The sequence below is a fragment of the Hypanus sabinus genome, chromosome 3, assembly GCF_030144855.1.
Source record: "Hypanus sabinus isolate sHypSab1 chromosome 3, sHypSab1.hap1, whole genome shotgun sequence".
Taxonomy (NCBI): Eukaryota; Metazoa; Chordata; class Chondrichthyes; order Myliobatiformes; family Dasyatidae; genus Hypanus; species Hypanus sabinus.
The window spans coordinates 186,271,007-186,293,948 of NC_082708.1; the positions used below are offsets into that span (position 1 = coordinate 186,271,007).

General features: G+C 44.1%; 1 protein-coding gene across 1 annotated transcript in view; it reads right to left on the reverse strand.

Moving 5' to 3' along the window:
• Positions 1-935: 935 nt before the first annotated feature.
• Positions 936-22,942, reverse strand: part of LOC132391959 (docking protein 1-like) — a 114,800-nt gene continuing 92,793 nt past the window's right edge. The window contains exons 4-5 of the mRNA XM_059965778.1: positions 9,081-9,253; positions 936-3,508 (exon numbers count right to left, since the gene is read on the reverse strand). Coding sequence (XP_059821761.1) covers positions 2,357-3,508; positions 9,081-9,253 — 1,325 coding nt within the window. The 3' untranslated portion in view covers positions 936-2,356. The remainder of the gene's footprint in view (positions 3,509-9,080; positions 9,254-22,942) is intronic.

Sequence of the window (22,942 nt, forward strand, 5' to 3'; positions counted from 1 at the left end):
AGGGTGGTGAAGAATGCTTTTGGTATGCTGGCCTTTATAAATCAGAGCATTGAGTATAGGAGTTGGCATGTAATGTTAAAATTGTACAAGGCATTGGTGAGGCCAAATTTGGAGTATTGTGTACAGTTTGGGTCACCGAATTATAGGAAAGATGTCAACAAATTAGAGTACAGAGAAGATTTACTAGAATGTTACCTGTGTTTCAGCATCTAAGTTACAGAGAAACAAGTTAGGTCTTTATTCTTTGGAGCATAGAAGGTTGAGGGGGGACTTGATAGAGGTATTTAAAATTATGAGGGGGATAGATAGAGTTGAGATGAATAGGCTTTTTCCATTGAGAGTAGGGGAGATTCAAACAAGAGGACATGAGTTGAGACTTAGGGGGCAAAAGATTAGGGGTAACATGAGGGGGAATTTCTTTACTCAGAGAGTGATAGCTGTGTGGAACGAGCTTCCAGTAGAAGTGGTAGAGGCAGGTTCGATTTTGTCATTTAATAAAAAAATTGGATCAGTATATGGACAGGAAAGGAATGGAGGGTTATGGGCTGAGTGCAGGTCGATGGGACTAGGTGAGAGAAAGCGTTCGGCACGGACTAGAAGGACTGAGATGGCCTGTTTCCATGCTGTAATTGTTATATGGATATATATGCACACTTGCCACATTCTGATAGTTGATCGCACACCACACAGCATAGGCTTGGGCACTCAGCTGTGGACATGCGATGTCAGTGCCAGAAGCATGGTGACATTTGTGGGCAATCCTCAGAATGTGCTGGTTTTTGGTGCAAAATGATGCGTTTCACTGTATGTTTTGATGTACAAGTGACAAATAAAGTGAATATTAATTAACCTTTCAAATCTTGACATACTTGTAATGGAGTATTCTCAAAAATAATTAACAGCTTTCCAATGTACAATGAAGAAGTGTCTACACATTCAGAGCCAAAGGAAGAGTTTAGTTAATACAAAACTAGATCAGTGATAAACTGTTATTTGTTTATACATAAAAATAATCTTTACAGCAAGTTTTGAAGAGTACTCAGTAATAATCCACCATCAGTAGCGTATCAATGAAGTCTTCTGTCAAATTTACTGTCACTATTCGAGTGTCCTTCCACTGTGGACGCCACTTAACATCAACTTCCATGATGTGGGTTCTCATGCTTCTTTCAAAAAAAGGTTCCACGTCTTTGTCTTCTTCCATCTTCTCCTCCTCCTCTTTCACCCATCATCGCGATTGAGACAGCCTGGGACTCACCTCCAGGAAGGAGAGGCATTAATCTCAGGGCCAGCCATTTGTCCCAAAACAAGCATTCCGGGAAGAGAATTCTCGTACCATACCATTTCCCAAAAATGGGGACGTGCGATGTCGGCAAGCGGATGGCTAGGAAAAAAGAACTACCACACCGCTCATTACCCAGCCTTACACTCAGTGACACTTTATTAAGTACCCAAGTGGAACCCAGTGTCGCCTTCTGCTGCCCTAGCCCATCCACTTCAAGATTCAAAATCTACAGAAAAGAGCAAACCATCAACATCTCAGCCTAAAACGTCAACAGCTTGTTCTTTTCCAGAGATGTTGACTGGCCTGCTGAGTTCCTCCAGCATCTTGTGCATGCTGTTTGGATTTTCTGTGTGGTTATTTGAGTTACTGTTATCTTTCTGTCAGCTTGAACCAGTCTGGCCATTCTCCTCTGACCTCTCTCAAGGCACTTTCACCCCCAGAACTGCCGCTCCCTGGATGTTTTTTTTTGTTTTTCACACCATTCTCTGTAAGCTCTAGACACTGTTATGTGTGAAAATCCCAGAAGTTCAGCGGTTTCTGAAATACTCAAACCACCCTTATCTGGCACCATTCCATGGTCAACGTCACTTGGATCACATTTCTTCCCCATTCTGATGTTTGGTCTGAACAACAACTGAACCTCTTGACCACGTTTGCATGCTTTTATGCATAGAGTTGCTGCCACGTGATTGGATGATTAGATATTTGCACTAACGAGATGTACAGGTGTACCTAATAAAGAGGCCACTGAGTGTATGTGAACACTGGTCTGACAGGAACCTGGCAGAGACACAGACTGAAATTAATAATTGGACTGTTTTCACATTAAAGGTACCTTATGCCTTAAAAAAAACTCTATAATTTGTATCACAGTATCCATAATTCAACTCCCTATTACAGCTGAACAAAACAGGAGGAAATAAGAAAAAATACCGACATTTTTGTTTTGGCTGTTCGTACAGGAAATCCATTCTCTATCCTTGCTTGAAGCAGTGTTCCAGAACTATGGAAATGTGAGTTAACATTCTATAATGAAGACATAAATTCAAATTAATCTTCAGATTCAGCCCATTAAAGGTCCCCCAGATCTTCGTAAACAGAGTCCTGGTTAGTGGCGATATTATCAACTGATACCTCCTTCGCTAGCTTTTTGGGTTTCACAACCTTACTGTAAATGCAGTTATTTGAGCTGTTAAAATTGCTTTTCAGCACTGGCTTCTCAGGCACAGGGTTGACCAACTCCTTCCCAATTTCCTTGGAGTCTGTCTGCTTGTCTTTTATGCCAAGCCTGCTGGCTGGTTTTGGTGCTGGCTGAGGTTTAGGTTTGGGCTTCCTGGACTTGCCAGCCAACTGGTCGCCGCTTCTTGGAGGAGCTGACGATAAGCCGTCATCGACAGCAGAGGGGCAAGGCACCTTCTTCATCTTCCGGGCCTCCTCTTCCCCTTTCTTGGCGTGGTCGTAGATGGTGGTGGGGACAGGGAGAGGGTGAGGGCCCCTCCCTTCAGGAGGCTGCAGGGGTGCCCGGCCTTCTGGTTCATCATAGATATGCTCCTCCGACCTGGGGTTGATGGCCGCCCGCGAGAAATCATAGTTCACCCGCTCATAAATGTCCGCGTACAGGGGCTCTGCGGACTGCCCAGCCGCCTTGGCGTCCTTTAAGACTGGGCGGGGCAGGGGTTGGGGTCCAGAGGCTTTGGGGACACTGTCCAGCGGATCAGAGTACAGAGAGTTTAAGCTGCGATTGTTGCCGGTCAAGGCATCGATTGGGTCAGAGTAGATGGAGCCAGGGTCAGAGTTCACCAGGTGCTTGGGCAGCTTGGGGACAGGAGAGCGTGGGGGTGTTGCCGGCCCGGTGCTGGGGGGTTCTGGCAGACTGCGGGACTTTAGGTGCTTAGACAGGTCCTTCTCCTCCAGACCCTTAGGCGTCACTTGCTCCTTCCTCGTGGCGGGCGTTCCCTCTGATCCCCCGGATCCTCTGCCAGGGTTTCCTTTTGTCCCGGCCGTGCCAGGAGGCGTCACATCGAAGGTCAGGGAATCGCCAGAGCCGCTGCCATTCCCAGTATCAGGCGGGTCGTAGCTGCAGCGATACCGCTCAGCCTTGGCCTTCTGTTCCAATATGCTATTCTCCACCATCAGGAATATGTCATTCCCGTGCTTGGTCTCGAAGGTGAAGTTTCCTGGACCAGAGTCGCATCTGCGGCCAGCCTCAAAGGAGAACATGACCTGTCAACAAGAGAAAAGCTCGGTTAAAGTGCCATCAGATAATCGGCAGGGGTGGGGGTGGGGGGGGGGATGCTTTTTAACCCAGGATAGAAACATAGGAACCACCTAACCACAAGAAACTGCAGAGAGTTGTAGACACAGCTCAGCACCTCACGGAAACCAGCCTCCCCTCCACGGACTCTGTCTACACTTCTCGCTGCCTCGGTAAAGCAGTCAGCGTAATCAAAGACCCCACCCACCCTGGACATTGTCTTCTCCTCTCTCCCATCGGGCAAAAGCCTGAAAGCACGTCCCACCAGGCTCAAGGACAGCTTCTATCCCACTGTTATCAGACTCTTTAACGGTAAGATAAGATCGACCCGACCTCATAATCTACCTCGTTATCGTCTTGAATGGAATTGACCTTATTTCTTACATCCTTCACATACATGAGTAAAAATCTTTACGTTATGTCTTGTTTACCTGCACTGCACATTCTCTGTAACTGTGACACTTTATTCTGCATTGCTATTGTTTTACCTGGTTCTACCTCACCGCACTGAGCAATGACCTGATCTGTATGAACAATGCTGCAAGACAAGCTTTTCAATGTACCTCAATAGATGTGACAATAATAAACCAATTCCAATACATAGAACATTGAACAGTACCGCACATTACAGACCCTTCGGCCCATGATATTGTGGGCCTGCACTGTGCTATAATGTTCCATGACTGTGTCAGCCAGGCTGCCCATCTTTTAAGAAAAAGAAGAAAAATAAAAATTGATGCAAAAAGTTTAATGATTTAAAAAAAAAATAAATTGTTCTTATGGCATGGCCATCGACGTCAATGCCATAATATATTAAAGCAACGCACACAAAATGCTGGAGGAACTCAGCGTCTCTGGTCATGAGTCCTAATGTGGTGCCCTGGTCTGAAACATTAACTGTTCACTCTTTCCCATAGGCGCTGCCTGGCCTTCTGAGTTGCTGCAGCATTGAGCGCGTGTGATGCTTTGACTTGCAGCATCTGTGGATTTTCTCTTGTTTGGCCATAGTATTTTACCCTCTGACGAACTCCCTTAACCCAAGTGACTCGCTGAACCACTTCAAAATCAGAATCAAGTTTAATATCAACTGCATACGTTGAGAAATTTATTAACCTTGCGGCAGCAAAAAAAACTGAATTACAGTATGTACTAATGTATGTACAAACGTATGTACTAAATAGTTAAATAGGTATTGCAAAATAACATATAGTAGTGAGGTAATGTTCATGGGTTCGACGTCCATTCGGAAATCAGATGGAAGAGGGGAAGAAGCTGTTCCTGAATCACTGAGTGTGTGCCTTCAGGCTCCTGTACCTCCTGCCTGATGGTAACAACATGAAGAGGGCATGTCCTGGTGATGGGGATCCTTAATGACAGACACCACCTTTTTGAGGCACCACTCTTTGAAGATATCTTGGATACTATGTTGGCCCGACATTTCACTGATTAAAGGCCTGTCCCTTTGTGGGGTCTGACTGGAACCACTGACCATAGATATAATTGTTCAGAGATTAAAAATGGGGAGCTTCTTTGCCCAGCAAGTTGTTCAAATGTGGAACACACAGCCAGAAGGAGAAGTGAGAATGAATAGAAGTATTTCAGGGGAAGCCAAGTGAACACAGTTCGGGATAAAGATAGGCTGAATGGCCTCTTTCTGTGCTGTGAACCATGCCAAACTGTGTGAAGAGAAATTTGGAACAATATGCCCAAAAGGAAGTGGGGCAGGGCTTTGATGTACAACACAACTGCAGTGACAAACTGCGGAACAGAAAGTCTCTGAACTGAATATCCTCTGATCAGCCACTTCCTCCCATGCAGCGTTCTTCAATAAAACGGGGTCGGAAAATACATCAAGTGACAGCGTGACAAAGGACACCCTCCCTTGCGCCTTGCAGTGGAAATAAAATGTGCAGTGTTGCAGTCTGACTAGGAGGATCCAAGTTATTTACAGTTGTCAAACAAGTAACTGCAATAAAATTATATCAAAATGCACCAAAGAACACAGCTTTGTTGAAAAAAAAAGGGTGAAAAGTGTGAACATGTGTTTCCTGATATTTTGAATAGTTTCCGTCGTGTGTGTGTGTAGGTTAGACTCTTATCAGCTATCATTTGCCATCTGGCTGATACAAATGATCCTCCAAGAGGACCACAACCTTGTCGTACAGTTTGCAGGCACCTGTGCCTCAGTGACCTGGAGAGCTATGCTGGCTGGGGTCAGGGCTTTATGCTTTGACCCTTGGTAAGGTCACCCATGCCAAACAGGTCAAAAGGTCAATGCCAGACTAGGAGTGGTCCACTAGTCCTCTATGTTCAATGGTTCAGCTCAGGGTTAGCAATCCTGACTGGTCAACAAAACTGTTAAGGAAACAGCAATGAAGAACCCTTCTACGTCCGAGAATGAAGAACACTTCTACATCCGAGTTTGACAGTACTCCTGAGTCTTCACCCGGGTCTTATATGGCTGATAGTAGTGAAAACTGGAAGGAAGTCCTGACACCACCAGAGATGGAGAACCTTCATTGCTGCTCTAAACGCCAGTGGTGTAACGGGAAAAAAGTGATACAAGTATTAACAAGCTAAATCTATCAGGAACGGCACAGTAGTGTAGTGGTTAGTGCAATTGCTTTACAGCGCCAGCAATCACCAGTAGAGATTTGATTCCTGCCACTGTCTGTAAGGACATTCTGTCCGTGATAATGAGCTCCAGTTTCCTCCCGCATTCCAAGGATGTATAGGTTAGGGTTAGACACTGGAAGCGAGGTGACACTTGCGAACATCCCCCAGCATTATCCTCAGGCTGTGCCGGTCAATGACGCAAGTGACACATTTCTCTGGAAGTTTTGATATACATGTGACAAATAAAGCTAATCTTTCAGGTGGCACGGGATTGTAGCGATTAGCCTAATGCTTTGCAGCGCCAATGATGACCATTTTCCACCTCTGCCTATAAGGAATTTGCACGTTCTCCCTGTGACTGCATGGGTTTCCTCCGGGTGCTCTGGTTTCCTCCCACAGTCCAAAGTTGTATGGTTAGGCTTAGTGAATTGTCGGCATGTTATGTTGGCATCAGAAGCATGGCGACACTTGGGTACTGCCCACAATAAATCTCACTGATCTGATTTGACACAAACAATGCTTATCACTTCATTTTCTAGGTTTCAATGTACATATGACATACAAAAATCATTACTGCCTGACTTTAGGGAATGCTGAAGGGTCAGTAACAAAAGGAAAGCAATTTGAAGAACAGAGCAATGACCTGGAAGTGGGGAGAAATAAGCAAGAGTTTTATACACACCGTGAGTTTGAGAGGGAAGAAAAATCAGTCACGATCGAATGGAGCAAATTCAAATGGCCTAAACCTGCTTCTATGTCCTTTTAGTTTTATGGGTTGTTGTCATCTGGAAAGGTGACAACAGATTCAGTAGGGCTTTAAGTGCTTTAATTTTGAACTAATAGGATGGCTCGATTCAAGAACTAATACAAATGTGATTGAGGAGGCTTTTTGTGTTGTGCATCACTGGAGGACAATTTTTTGATGTAATCCTGATTGTTCAAAGTTTAAGGTAAATTTATTATCAAAGTACATGTATGTCACCATATATAAAACTGAGATTCATTTTCTTCTAGGCATTTACAGCGAATACAGGAAACTATAGATTCATTGAAAGACTGCACCCAGCAGGGCAGACATCTGATTATTTGGGTGACAGGGATTTGGAATAATCTCTCTTTCTGCCCCCCCCCCTTCTCTCTCTCCCCCTACTTCTCCCCCTCTTCCTCTCTCTCTCGCTCTCCCCCCCCCCCAATTGTATATTTTCCCATTGTGAACCGAGTCAGACAGACTCAGCATGGCTCCTTTCGACTAAAGAGATTGTGCAGATTGGAAGATTGGCAAATAGTCTCTCTTTCCAGCCCTGAAGTACAGAAACACAGAAAGAGGAAGCCACTTGATAAACACACAGATTAGCTTTATTTTGTCACATGTACATTAAATCAAGCAGTGAAATGTGCCGTTTATGTCAACAACCAACTCAGCCCTACACTGTGCTTCAGGAAGCCCACACGTCACCACACTTCTGGCAGCAACATAGCATATCCACAACGCACTAGTCCTAACCGGTACATCTTTGGAATGTGGGGAGGAACCCAGAGTACTCAGAGGAAACCCACTCAGTAACAGGGAGAACGTACAAACTCCTTACAGAAAACGATGGTAACTGAAGCCAGAACTCTGGTGCTGCAAAGTGTTGCGATAACCACTACGCTACAGTGCCACCCACTTTAAAGCCTACATTATCATTCAAACATGGCCGAAACGCCATCTGACTACCCTATTCCTTCTCTCTGCCCATTCCCCTGACATAGAAGTTAAATTTATTCAGTGATTTAGCCTCCATCATCTTCTGTGGTGAAGGATTCTGCAAGTCCACAAGCTCAGAATCCAGAATCGCACACTCTAATTGGAACCTCTATATGATTAAGGAAACTTTCCTGAACACATTTGCAAATGAGCTTCTTTTAGTTTCTTTTTAGTTCCTGCTAGCTGAAATGGAATAGAAAATCCTAAGTCTCATCTCTTGCAGAACATAGAACAGTACAGCACAATACAGGCCCTTCAGCCCACAATGTTATACCAATCCTTTAAACCTACTCCATGATCAATCTAACCCTTCCCTCCCACGTAGCCCTCCATTTTTCTATCATCCATGCAGTCATCTACAGTAAGAATCTCATAAATGTCCCCAACATATCTGCCTCTGACATCCCCACTATACTTTCTTCCAATCACCTTAAAATTAGGATCCCTGGTATTAGCTGTTTCCTCTCTGGTAAAAAGACGCTGCCTGTCCATTCAATCTATGTCTCTTCTCTATCAAAGCACTTCCGCTCATCCTCCTCTCCCAAGCGAAAAGCCCTACCTTATTTAACCTATCCTTAAAGAACTTTGTTGCAAAGTGCTGGCTTCTCTGATTTAATGATAGTCCCAATTCATCTTCCCAATTTAATTCCTTCCTTAACCCACTCTTTCTCCAAGCCTGAAACCACCGTCCCATCTTTTGGTCATTTGCCCTAATGTCTTTGTACAATGGTTTGGTCACATTCTATGAGAAGACTAGGGCTGTCTTGACGATGAGGAAAGGTTTCATCAATACCTAACAAATTCGCAAAGGTCTTATCAGACCGGTATGGTAAAAAAATGGAGGGCTATGGAAGGAGGACAGATTTAGACTGATCTTAGAGATGGTTAAAAGATTGGCTGTAAGACCATAAGATAAAGGAGCAGATTTAGGCCATTTGACCTATTGAGTCACCCAGTCCCGAAGGAGGGTTTTGGCCTGAAACGTCAACTATTCATTTCCATGGAAGCTGCATGACCTGCTGAGCTCCCCCAGCATTTTCTGTGTGCTTCTTTAACCAGTGCCCAGGCCAGCATGTCAAATGCATACTTCTCCACCTGTGACACCAGGCCTGCGCTGTGCTAAACCCTTCCAAGTTCTGCACACACAACTGGAGGCTCCCAAACACACCCTAGGTTACCTTATCACGGCCGTAGCGACGCATTAGCTTGTACGGCCAGCTGAAGAGAACTTCGTTGGTTTTGGTGTCTTTCAGCAGCAGCTTCTCCTTGTCGGCTTTGAGAATGTAGGTGCCATGTAGCTTGCATCTCTCCGATGCTTCGGTCTTCTGCATGTTCACCCAGAACTCGTTCACTATGCAAGAAGGAGAAGAAACAATGCTGTTTAGTCAGCTGAAGTACTGCAAAGATAGCAGGGAAGAGACGCCACAGTACAATAGTCATTAGCATGACACTATTACAGCCAAAGGGATCAGAGTTTGGAGTTACATTCCAGAGCCGCCCGTAAGGAGTGGGATTCCTCTGAGTGCTGCAGTTTCCTCCCATAGTCCAAAGACTTTACCAGCTAGTCGGTTAATTGGTCATTGCAAATTGTCCCGTGATTAGACTAGGGTTAAATAGGTGGGTTGCCGGACAGTGCAGCTTGTTTGGCCTGAAAGGCCTGTTCCACACTGAGTCTCTAAATGAGTGAATGAAGAAACAAGCAAGCAAATAAATTAGATAAATAAATAAAAGGAGTTATAAGTGTTTAAGAGCAAGAATGATTCACATCAAAAGGATGTACGCAATATAGCAAATTCTGACCAACTTGTAGAGATGCAGATTCTAGAGATGCATCCAGCACGGTACAGCAACACCAATTCTGGGAATGAAAACGTCTACTGAAAATGGTGGATACGGCCCAATCTATCACAGGCAAAACCTTCCTCACCACTGAGCACATCTACAACCTGCACTGTCGCAGCAAAGCAACATCCATCACCAAGGACCCGCCATACTCTCTTCTTGCTACTACCATCGGGCAGGAGGTACAGGAACCTTGGGTCCCACATGACCAGGTTCAGAAACAGTTATTACCCTACAACCATCAGGCCCCTGAACCCATGTGGACTAAACCCAGGTCGCTAGGACTGTAATAGTTTTACACTAAACACTACGTTTTAGTCAGAAGAAGAAAGATATAGCTATGAAAATAAGATGGTCAATAGTAAATCCAGACTATAAGAAATAGGAGCAGAATTAGGCCATTCAGCCCATCGAGCCTGCTCCACCATTCCATCATGGCTGATCCATTTCCCTCTCTGCCCAAATCTGCCTTCTCCCCGTATCCCTTCATGCCCCAGAATAATCAAGAACCTATCAAATTCTGCCTTAAAAATACCTGACTTGGCATCCACAGCTGCCCGTGGCAACAAATTCCACAGAATCACCACTCTCTGGCTAAAGAAATTCCTCTTCATCTCTGGATATACCTTTATTCTGAGGCTGTGTCCTCTGGTCTTAGACTCCCTTACTATAGGAAACATCCTCTCCACATCCACTCTATCAAGGCCTTTCAACATTCAATCGTTTTCAATGAGATTCCCCCTCCCCCATTCTTCTGCATTCCAGTGAGTACAGACCCACAACAATCAGATAATTCTCACATGACAAGCTGTTCAATCCCAGAATCATTCATGAACCTCCTTTGAACTCTCTCCAATGTCAGCACATCGTTTCTGAGATAGTGGGGCCCAAAACAGCTCACAACACTCCAAAGTGAGTCCTCACAAAGTCTCAGCATTACATCCTTGGTTTTCCAGTCCTAGTCATACAGCACAGAGACAGGCCTTCGGCCCAACTCGTCTACGCCAATTGTGTTGTCCAGCCAGCTTGTCCCATCTGTCCACATTTGACCCAAAACCCTCTAAAACATTTACTTACTTAGGTGACTTTTAAATGGTGCTAAAGTGCTACTACTTCACATTCCAAACACGCATCAGCCTTTGTATGAACAATATATCTCTTTTAAATGTCTTGCCTCTGATTTTAAACTTATCCCCTCAATGATTAGTATACCCTCCCTGGGGAAAATACGATGTGCTTTCAGCCTGTCTATGCACCTCATAATCTTATACATCTCTACAGGTCACTTCTCCAGCTTCTACACACATGACTGCGTGGCTAGGCATAGCTCAAATGCCATATACAAATTTGCTGATAACACAACTATTGTTGACAGAATTTCAGGCTGTGATGAGATGTACAGGAGCAAGACATACCAGCTGGTTGAGTTGTGTCACAGCAACAACGTTGCACTCAACATCAGTATGACGACAGAATTGACTGTGGACTTCAGAAAGGGTAAGGCATGTGAAGACACAGCAGTCCTCATCAGGAAACAGAACTGGAAAGGGTGAGCAATTTCAAGTTCCTGGGTGTCAACATCTTTGAGGATCTACAGGCAGTCCCTGAATTACGAACGTCTGACTTACGAAGAACTCGTACTTACGAATGGAGGGAGGAGAATGCCGTCCGCCATTTTAAGTCGGATCATGATCCCATCCGCCATTTTAAGTTGTTGTCGTTAACACTGTTGAGTGTGTAACTTTGTATTTGGCTTAAATATTTCTTAGCAAGATTCACCTTGACACCCACTTTTCCAGTCAGCACCGCCCCACAAGTCCCATTTAACCTGTCTCAGTGAGGGTGGACTTTAGGACCCGGGGAAGCAGAGGACCCGCGGCTGCTGCTGAATTTGCAGTTTTCTGTTCTGTTGACGGAAAACGATCGCAATTGAAAATGAAGTGGAAACAATAAAGCAATTGGAAAGAGGTGAAACACCATCAGTCATTGGGAAAGCATTAGGCTACAGGCGGTCAATGATCAGAACAATTTTAAAGGATACAGGTAAAGAATAAAGTGAGAATAATGGAGCATGTGAAAGGCCCTGCCCGATGATAGCTACAATTATTACTAAACAACACAGTGGTTTAATTATAGAAAAACATACTTTTCTTAAGTGTTTTATATGCATAGAAAGGTAAAATATATACTAAGACAAACATTTGACTAATTGACACTAAATAATACCGAATGTACCTGTTCTGACTTACGTACAAATCTGACTTAAAGACGGACTCAGGAACGGTACTCGTTCGTAACTCGGGGACTGCCTGTATCCTGAGCCCAACATATCGATGCAGTTGCAAAGGAGTCATGACAGCAGTTACGTTTCATTGGAGTTTGAGAATATTTCATATGTCACCAAATTCACTCACAAATTTCTACAGATGTACCATGGAGAACATTTAACTGGCTGCATCACCATCTAGTATTGTGGGGGGGGGGGGGGGGGGGAGATGCAATGCACAGGATCGGAGTAAGCTGCAGAGAGTTGTAAATTCATTCGGTTCAGCCATAGGCACTAGCCTCCCCAGCATATAGGACATCCTCAAGGAGCAATGCCGCAATAAAACACACAAAAAAATATATATATATGTAAAAATACACACACATACTGTAGCTCACGGTTTTTATTATGTACTGCACTGCACTACTTCCAGAGAACAACAAATTTCACAACAATAGTCGGTAATATTAAACCCGATTCTGATTCCACATTAGTTGGTTGTCCATCATGTCCAACAATGACAGGAAACCTGTGCAGGGGTGGAAAAGCTGTTGCACTGGGGCAGTTCCACTCTTAACTTCAGAAGTCTGAGTACCGTGGTAAGAACAATCATCACAAATTGGGGTTCTCCTTGGTTTCAGTGGCTGACCCCGACCTCTCCTGTGCTTTTCATTCTCCGCATAGTATTGCAACACTGCGTTCCCTGGCCATTGGATCTCACTGGTGATCTTCACCTGCCCAGTCCCCAGAGCTGACTTCACACGCCGGGACAAGCATGATCACCTCCGACTCCTGGTCGGATCAGCTCTCAGTCCCCTGCAGTTTGCCTACCAGCAGCACATTGGAGTCAGCGATGCTGTCATCTACCAGCAGAACAGAGCCTACTCCCATTTGGATAAGCAGGGAAGCACTGTGAGGATCTCATTTATTTGATATACAGCCCTCATTGCTGGGTTAAATGCTCCATTCAATGCATATTGGGCAATTCCATTGTATCCTGGGTAATGGACTACCTGACTGGCAGACCGCAGTTTGTGTGGCTTCAGAGCTGTGTATAAGATGCATTGGGGCCCCACAGGGGACTGTATTGGCTCCCATCCTGTTTACCCTATATACCTCAAACATTAGATACAACAACAGAGTCATGTCATCTGCGGAAATTCTCTGATGACTCAGCAATAGTTGAGAGGACAGGAGGAAGAATGTGGGCCCTGGTGGAGGACTTCGTCAAAAGATACAAGCTGAAACATCTGCAACTCAACATCAGTAAGACAAAGGAGATGGTGATGGACTGTAGGAAGACTAAGCCTGTACTGCTCCCTGTTACTATTGATGGTGAGGACGTGGATGTGGTGAGGATCTGCACCTGGGGCTGCTCCTGGATAACAGACTTGAGTGGAGCATCAACACAGAGGCTGTGTACAAGAAGGACCAGAGTCACCTCTACTTCCTGAGGAGACTGAGGGCCTTTGGAGTATACAGGCCTCGCCTTCATATGTTCTACCAGTCTGCTGTCGTCAGTGCAGTATATAGTGGTGTGCTAGGGCAATGGCATCAACACAGGTGATGCCTACAGGCTCAATAAACTGATTAGAAAAGCTGGCTCTGTTATAGGAGTCAAACTGGACACACTGGAGGCTGTGGTAGGACCCCTCGGAAAATCTTAGCAATTCTGGACAATGTTTCTCACCCTCTGCATGCCACCTTGGCTAAACAGAGGAGCACTTTTCATACTAGACTATGACAACTGCACTGCTACAAAGAGTGCTATATGAGGACGTTCTTACCCTCAGCCAGTAGGCTGTATAATGAATCAACCTCTAGCTGGGGAAGTGATGACATCCACCTGTGAAACTTTGAGTTTTTTTTATTCTTTCTTGCTTCTTTTCTAATATGTGTGTATCTGTGCACTTGTAATGCTACTGTGACACTGTAATTTCTTTTGGGATCAATAAAATATAACTATATTTCTAAATTCTTCCAGTCCCCCGCAACTTTATGTGCTTTTCCAAAAGCCTCTCGAGCTCCATTTAAATCCTGGCAGCCTGTTCTAGGGAATAAAATACTTTTTTCGCAACCTCTCCTTGTAACTCAGACACCAACCCCTCCTGTAGAGAACATAAAGCTCATAACCCAGTGGGAGCGGCTGAGCCAAATTGGATAGAAACGCTGTTTGAGGTGGTATCAACAAAACAATGCACTGTACCTGGCATGGAAGGGTCACATCCATCACTGAGGACCGTCACCATCAGAGACATGCCCCCTTCTCATCGCTACCAGCGGGAAAAAGGTACAGGAGCCTGAATATCCACATTCAGCAATTTAGGCACAACTTCTTCCCTCTGCTAACAGATTTCTGAATGGTCCATGAACCCATTATTAATCTAGTTTTTGCATTTTTTTTTACAATGTACTTATTGTGTTTGATATTGAGGGACAGTGCAGAGCACACCAAGATGCCAGCATGCGGGACATTCATCTGGACTTTATCAATAACCCTGCTTGTACAGTATGTGAACTCCTCCCATGTGGAAGTGGCTGAGTAACATAGGAATAACAATACTAACTACCTTTACATCTATTTTTGTAATTTTTCTATCTTTGATGCAGAACTAAAAAAAAATTGCATCATATAATTGAAAAGGTTAGGACTTTAGTCCTTGGAACATAAAAGATTGAGAGGAGATTTGATAGAGGTATACAATATTAGTAGAGGTATCAGTAGGGTAAATGCAAGCAGGCATTGGATGGGGCTACAACCAGAGGCCATGGACTAAGGCCGGAAGGTGGGAAGTTTGAGGGGAGCATGAGGGAAACTTGTTGACTCAGAGGGTCATGAGAGTGTGGAACAAGCTGCCAATACAAGTGGTGCATGTGAGCTCAATTTCAACAATTAAGAGAAGTATGGATGGTAGGGGAATGGAGGTCTATGGTTTCAGTGCAGCTCGATGGGAGAGCATTTTAAATGGTTTGACACACACTGGATGGGCTGGAGGGACTGCATCTGTGTTGTACTTTTCTATGGGTCAGTGATAATAAACTTGATTCTGATTCTTTTCTGAAGAGGCTAACTGTGAAAATGAGTCTGTGAACACCACCTCACTATTTCTACTGTATTTTTGCTACACTTATTTATTTTTAAAATATATTTTATGATAATTTATAGCATATTTTAGGAATTGCACTGTATTGCTGCCACAAAACAACAATCTGATTTTGATTCCGTGCAAAAAATCTACCTCTGACTCACCCGACCCCTATACTTTCCTCCAAACTCCTCAAAATAATGCCCCTACGTGTTAGCCATTTCCACCCAGGGGAAAAAGTCTCTGGCTGTCCATTTGATCTATATCTCTTATTTGCTTCTCCCTCCGCTATCAAATTTCTGAACAGTCCCTGTACCCATTGTTAATCCAGTTACTCCTTTTTCACTTATTTTCATCATTTCTAGTTATCTTTGCTCTGTATTGCTGCTGCAAGACAAATGTCAGCAACAATAAATCTTTAGGCACATGAATGAAAGAAAAGTGGAGGCCGTGTGGGAGGGAAGGGTTAGAATGATCTTAGAATAGGTTAAAAGGTTGGCACAACATTGTGGGCCAAAGGGCCTGTAATGTGCTGTAGTGTTCCATGTTAAACCTGATTCTAATTCTGAGTACAGTTTAGCTGAAGAAAGGCAGAGACGGGTGTGGCAAGCTCTTCATGTAACTGACACATGGATGGATCTGGTTTAAATGCTCTGAACTGGAACTGTTTCAGACATGCAAACATAGCAGCCCAACACAAGATCGCTCCGCGCCTGCACTGGGCATGTTTAGGCTGGACACGTTCTAGCAACTGGAATGTGCTGTTAAGAATGTTTGACAGCAAAGCACGGTAACACACCCAAAACGCTGGAGAAACTCGGCAGGTCAGGCAGCATCTATGGAGGGGAATAAACTGTCGATGCTTAGGGTCGAGATGCTTCATCGGAGTTGGAAAGGAAGAGGGAAGAAGCCAGCAAGTGTGGGATAAGTTTTATAACTGAATAAAACACACAGCATACTGGTTCAGTAAATAATTAGAAAATCAATTGGAATATTGGCCTTTATTGCAAGAGAGTAAAGTATAAAAATAAAGATATTGTTATGAACCTAATGGGTGTCGATGGTGCTCAGTCTTTATTAAACACAGCTTACTGTCTCATAAATTCTATTGTATTTCTTTATTCTCCAGTGCATGACTACCAAAAATGAATCTCAAGTTAGTATACTGCAACATAAATGTACTTTGATAGTAAATTTATTTTGACTTGACTACGAGTCTGACTTGATTAATGGCTTAATATACAAACTTTGGAGACAGTTCACAGAATGGTGTTTCAAAGTATGATTAGTTCCCTCCCCACACACACAATTTTAAGCAATACGTTGGAGTTGAGACGAGCGAGAGGTGATTTATTGAGATAGATGGCTTGAGAGGGGAAGGATTGGGTCAACAGAGATTCACTTATTTATCACACGTACATCGAAGAGTCAACCACAAGGGTCACCACACATTCTGTTGTCAACATGTCATACGCACAAAGTTCAGCAGATCAACACAGAACACAAGAAGCAACAAAACAGCAGCAGCAAAATAAGCCCCCATTCCTTTTCTGTGACTGTGCCTACCATTGATGCAAACAACATAATGTCAAAGTAAATTTATTATCAAAGTACATATATGTTACCAAATTCCCTGAGATTCATTTTCTTATGGGCATTCACAGGAAAAATAAAGAAATCCAATAGAATTTACAAAAACTTCTACAATACACAAAGACAGACAACAAATGTTCAAAAGAAGACAAAACGTGCAAATGAAAAATAAAACTATGAACATAAGTTGTTAAGAGTTCTTGAAAACGAGGCTGTCGAGTGAAGTTATCCACACTGGTTCAGGAGCCTGATGGTTACGGGTAATAACTGTTCCTGAACCTGGAGATGTGGGACCTGGGGCTCATTGTGGTGAGTGAAGTTACCCACACTGGTTCAGGAGCCTGATGGTTACGGGTAATGAATGTTCCTGAACCTGGTGGTGTGGGACCTGAGGCTCATTGTGGTGAGTGAAGTTATCCACACTGGTTCAGGAGCCTGATGATTGTGGGGTAATAACTGTTCCTGAACCTGGAGATGTGGGACCTGGGGCTCATTGTGGTGAGTGAAGTTACTCACACTGGTTCAGGAGCCTGATGGTTACGGGTAATGAATGTTCCTGAACCTGGTGGTGTGGGACCTGAGGCTCATTGTGGTGAGTGAAGTTATCCACACTGGTTCAGGAGCCTGATGGTTACGGGTAATAACTGTTCCTGAACCTGGAGATGTGGGACCTGGGGCTCATTGTGGTGAGTGAAGTTATCCACACTGGTTCAGGAGCCTGATGATTGTGGGGTAATAACTGTTCCTGAACCTGGAGATGTGGGACCTGGGGCTCATTGTGGTGAGTGAAGTTATCCACACTGGTTCAGGAGCCTGATGGTTGTGGGGTAATGAATGTTCCTGAACCTGGTGGTGTGGGACCTGAGGCTCATTGTGGTGAGTGAAGTTATCCACACTGGTTCAGGAGCCTGATGGTTAAGGGTAATAACTGTCCCTGAACCTGGAGATGTGGGACCTGGGGCTCATTGTGGTGAGTGAAGTTATCCACACTGGTTCAGGAGCCTGATGGTTGTGGGGTAATGAATGTTCCTGAACCTGGTGGTGTGTTGGACCTGAGGGTCATTGTGGTGAGTGAAGTTATCCCCTCTGGTTCAGGAGCCTGATGATTGTGGGGTAATAACTGTTCCAGAACTTGGTGGTGTGGGACCTGAGGCTCATTGTGGTGAGTGAAGTTATCCACACTGGTTCAGGAGCCTGATGGTTCTGGGGTAATAACTGTTCCTGAACCTGGTGGTGTGGGACCTGAGGCCCATTGTGGTGAGTGATGTTATCCACACTGGTTCAGGAGCCTGATGGTTACGGGTAATAACTGTCCCTGAACCTGGGGATGTGGGACCTGGGGCTCATTGTGGTGAGTGAAGTTATCCACACTGGTTCAGGAGCCTGATGGTTGTGGGGTAATGAATGTCCCTGAACCTGGGGATGTGGGACCCGAGGCTTCCACACCTCCTTCCCAATGGCAGCAGCGAGAAGAGAGCATGGTGAGGCTCTTTGATGATGGATGCTGATTTCTTGCGGCAGACTCATTGTAAATGTGCTCAACAGTGGTCCCTCATGATTTTATGCACTTCTCTAATATCACCTCTCAGTCCGCTATGCTTCAATGGATAAAGTCGTACCCTGTTGAATCCATCCCTGTAACTCACTCCCTATAATCCGCACAACATCCTCTTAAATCCTCTCTGCACATAGAGTACCCAGAATGGTACTTTAATCCAGTGCCTTCAGAGCCCTCTCTGACTCTGTACAGACTTGCTCCCACTACCAGCAAAGATACATGAAGAAAGCTGCATTCATCAAGTGCCATGTACCTAGTATTGAGAACATCTTAAAGCTGAAGACTTTATTCCCCTTGCAGGCACATTCTAAAATGTAGGTCACACAAAAGTTACTTTTCACACAGCAAGATCCCAAAACAGATCACCATGACTACAAAAGCAGATTAGGTACTGGTCCATGATACCACAGAGAACTCTCTTATCCTTTCTTAAACTGATGCTCAAGGATCTTTACACTTCTACCAGAAAGGACAGGAAGAACCTCAGTTTAGCATCTCATCCCCAAAATTACACAATTACAGCTCTAACTGTGCAGCCTCCAGCAACATTGCATCTCCCCCCCCTCCCCCCCGCCAGAACGTGACTGATAAATCAGCCTGGACAGGAACCTATAGGTGCCGATTCTTGGGATGAGAGAGAGCTGGGCACTGTGCCAGCACTGCGGGCATTTGAATGCAGCACAAGAGGGTTCAGCTGTGTTTCAGTTGGCAGCCTGCTCAACCCTGAGATGCTCGTGAAGCTGACAACTCAAGCGCATGACTCTATTAATAGACAGGGCACTACTAAATATTAACACACATTTTCCTATCTACGCTAGAAATGTAATGTTCTGGTTGGCAGTCAATACAACAACTGATTTGAGATCTTCAACATAATCTGCCCCACGCACATAATCATTGCTTTAACTGACATTTCTTGCAGAGTTCAGACAGGTCGGGGCTGAGTCGGAAAGCCATACAGCATGGTTACAGGCCATTCAACGAGCTTGGTCCATACCGTCCAAGATTCCCATCTAAGCCAGTCCCATTTGCCAGTGTTTGGCCCATATCCATCTGAAACTTTCTTATCCTTGTACATCACTATGGAAAAGTCTTAGGCCCATGTATGCAACTAGGCTGCCTAAGGCTTTGGCACAGTACTGTAGTAATTTTACATATTGCACTGTACTGCTGCAAAAAAAAAAACAAATAATGATAAACCTGATTCTGATATGGGTCTGTATTGTGGATTGGGAGTGGGAAGAGGGCGAGGAGAGGGGAATCATGCTTAGGAAAAGGGGAAGGAAGAGAGGAGGGAGCAGGAAACATCAGAGAGACATTCTGTAATGATCGATAAACCAACTGTTTGGAATCAAATGACCTTGCCTGGTATCTCAGGGCTGGGTGTGTCCGCACCATGGCAACCCCCACCCCTGGCACTCCTTCTCTGCCACCTGTCCCACACCCCTCCCACGGCGCTCCACCCTCCCCATTCCCAACATCCTTTGCTCCCACCAGATTTATAAACTCAATCTCTGGTCTATGTTGAAAAATACAGTACTGTGCAAATGTTTTTTGGCACTCTAGCTATATATGTGCCTAAGACTTCTGCATAGTACTGTACCTGTCCAAGTGCCCTTTAAATGCAGTTAATCTACCAGTTTCTCAGGTGGCTCTTTACATACATAGATCACCCTCTGGGTGAAAAATTTGTCCCTCAGGTTCCTGGTAAATCTCTTTCTTCTCACCTTAAACCTACGCGTTCTGATTTGTTCTTGATTCCCCAACCCTGGGAACAAGTCAAGTCAAGTCACTTTTTATTGTCATTTTGACCATAACTGCTGGTACAGTACATAGTAAAAATGAGACGTTTTTCAGGACCATGGTGTTACATGACACAGTACAAACACTAGACTGAACTACGTAAAAAACACAGAGAAAGCTACACTAGACTACAGACCTACACAGGACTGCATAAAGTGCACAAAAACAGTGCAGGCATTACAATAAATAATAAGAATTCACCTCATGACTTTATACACATCAATCCCTTGTTCTCCTACTCTTCAATGGAAAAGTCCTAACCTGCTCAACGTCTCAGTCACTCTGGTCCTGGCAACATCCTCATAAATCTCCTTCACGCTCTTTCCAGTTTAATGACATTTTTTTCCTAGAGCAGTGTGACCAAGTCTGAACACAATACTTCAAGTGTGGCCTCACCAGCTTCTTCTACAACTGCAACATAACAACCCAATTTCTACACTAGTTACCCTGACTGATGAAGGCCATGGTGCCGAAAGTCATCTTGACCATCCCGTCCACCTGCAAGTCCACTTTCAGGGAGCCATATAATTGAACTCAATTTCAATGGCTCATCTCATGTTCTCGATATTTATTATGGCTTCTTTTAGCATTTGTGCAGTTTGTTGTCTTCTGCACTCTGCTCAAACACCCTAGTTGATCAGTCTTTATTAGATTCTGTTGTGGTTACTATTCTAGAGATTTATTGAGTATGCTCACAAGAAAATGAATCTCCGGGTTATACATGGTGGCATATGTTTCTCCTTAGCACCTCCTCGCTGATTTCATTTAACCCAAAATGATACAAGTAAAGCTGATATCTTTAACAGGCTGCACGGAAATTAATTGAATTTTGCCACCTCGCTGTGCACCATACATCTGTCTACTTGCACTGCACTTCCTCTAGAACTGTAACACTCCACACTTGTTTTACTGTATAATGCCTTTTTATTAATTTATCTATTTATCAATATCTATTTATTTACTTAGAGATACAGCATAGTAACAGGCCATTCACGGCACCCAAATGCACCCATGTGACCAACTAACCCACTAACACATTTGCAATGTGGGAGGAAACCGGAGCACCTGGAGGAAACCTACAGGGTCACAGAGAGAACATCCTCCATGGACAGCATGCAAGGCAGGTTTCTCCACGGTATGTGTAGCAATGATAAACCGATTTACTGAGGGACAGCATGGACAAGTGGCCTCCCTACAGAACTACGAAACTCTCCGCAGGAGACAAGGCTACTAAGCCCAGGTCTCATACAAGAGATCTCATTATTTTGAAGGAATAAAATAATGCCAGGGATGAGGAGACTAGGCATTCTTGCAGCAGGGCAGGATGGAGTGGGCATTTGGAAGAGGGTACAATATCATTAGAATATATGACATATGAACAGAATTAGGCCATTCAGTCCGTCAAGTCTTTTCTGCTCTTTCATCACGGCTGATCCATTTCCCTCTCAACCTCATTCTCCTGTCTCCTCTCTGTAACCCTTCATGCCTATACTAATCAAAAACCTATCAGCCTCCACCTTAAAAGCACCAGTGGCCTGGCTTCCACAGACATCTGTGGCAACAAATTAGACAAATTCATCACCCTCTGGCTAAAGAAATTCCTCATCTCTGTTCTAAATGGATTTCCCTCTAGTCTGAGGCTGTGTCCTCTGATCCTAGACTCCTCTGCTATGGGAAAAAATCCTCTTCACATCCACTCTATCTATGCCTTCCAACTTTCATGACGGGTTGAGAGAGGGAAGTAGGGTTAGAGAAGGCAAGCAGGTCCTATTAGTCCTATATATGAAGGGCCTGAAGCATTGTTGAGGATCCCTACCACCCATCCTACAATCTCTTTGACCTACAACCATCAGGAAGGAGGAACAGGAGCATCAGGACTAGGACTGTCAAACAGGGTAACAGCTTCTTCCCTCAGGCTGAGAGACTAATGAATATCCTGCCACCACCGAGGTCTCGTCACTAGGACAAAGAGCTGTTTACAGTTTAACTGTGTTGTGCTTAACATACATTTTGAATTATATTTTATTAATTCATTTATGGTAATATTTTGTTTTACATGCTGTTTGAGTTATATGTTCTGTGGGCACACTGTGGTCTGGAGGAATACTGTTCCGTTTGGTTGTACTTGCACAGTTAGTTGTTTTTTTGCATGCTGGTTGCATGTCCAAATCAGTGCCATCTTTCATTCATTCTATTACGGTCATTATTCTATTATGCATTTATTGGCAATAGATCTGTACTTTGGACTTTAACTTATTTATGGTAATATATTGTTTTATGTGCTGTATGTGATATATTTAGTGTGAGTGCAGAGGAATATACCTTTTTTATAACATATATATAACATTTGTTTTGGTTGGTTGTTTATGTGTACAGTCAGATGACAATAAACTTAAACTTGTCTGGTGTGTCAAAGTCCAAGGGCTCCAAATTTGAAGTGAATGACCCAACATTCAAAGGAGTGGGGGGGGGGGGGGGTGCTGTGGAGATTATCTGTATCTCATTGTCTTCCTGCAAGGGTGGCAGATACAGGGCTAAGAAATGAAAAGTGCAGAAAGGACAGGAGGGTGGAAATGATAGAATAGTGATATTGGAAGCCAGCATGGACTCAATGGGCTGAATGGCCTCCATTTGGGTTGTAATGATTCGATTCATAGTCAAAGGCATACAGCATGGCCAATTCACCCACGCCAATCATAGAATCATAGAACACTAGAGCACAGAAACAGGCTTTTTGGTCCATCTAGTACAGTATGTGCTAGATTAATCTGCCTAATCCCATCCACCTGCGCTGGGATCATAACCTTCCACACCCCTACTATCCATGTACTCATCCAAATTTCACTTACATATTGAAACTGAACCCAAATCCACCACTTCCATGTACAGCTT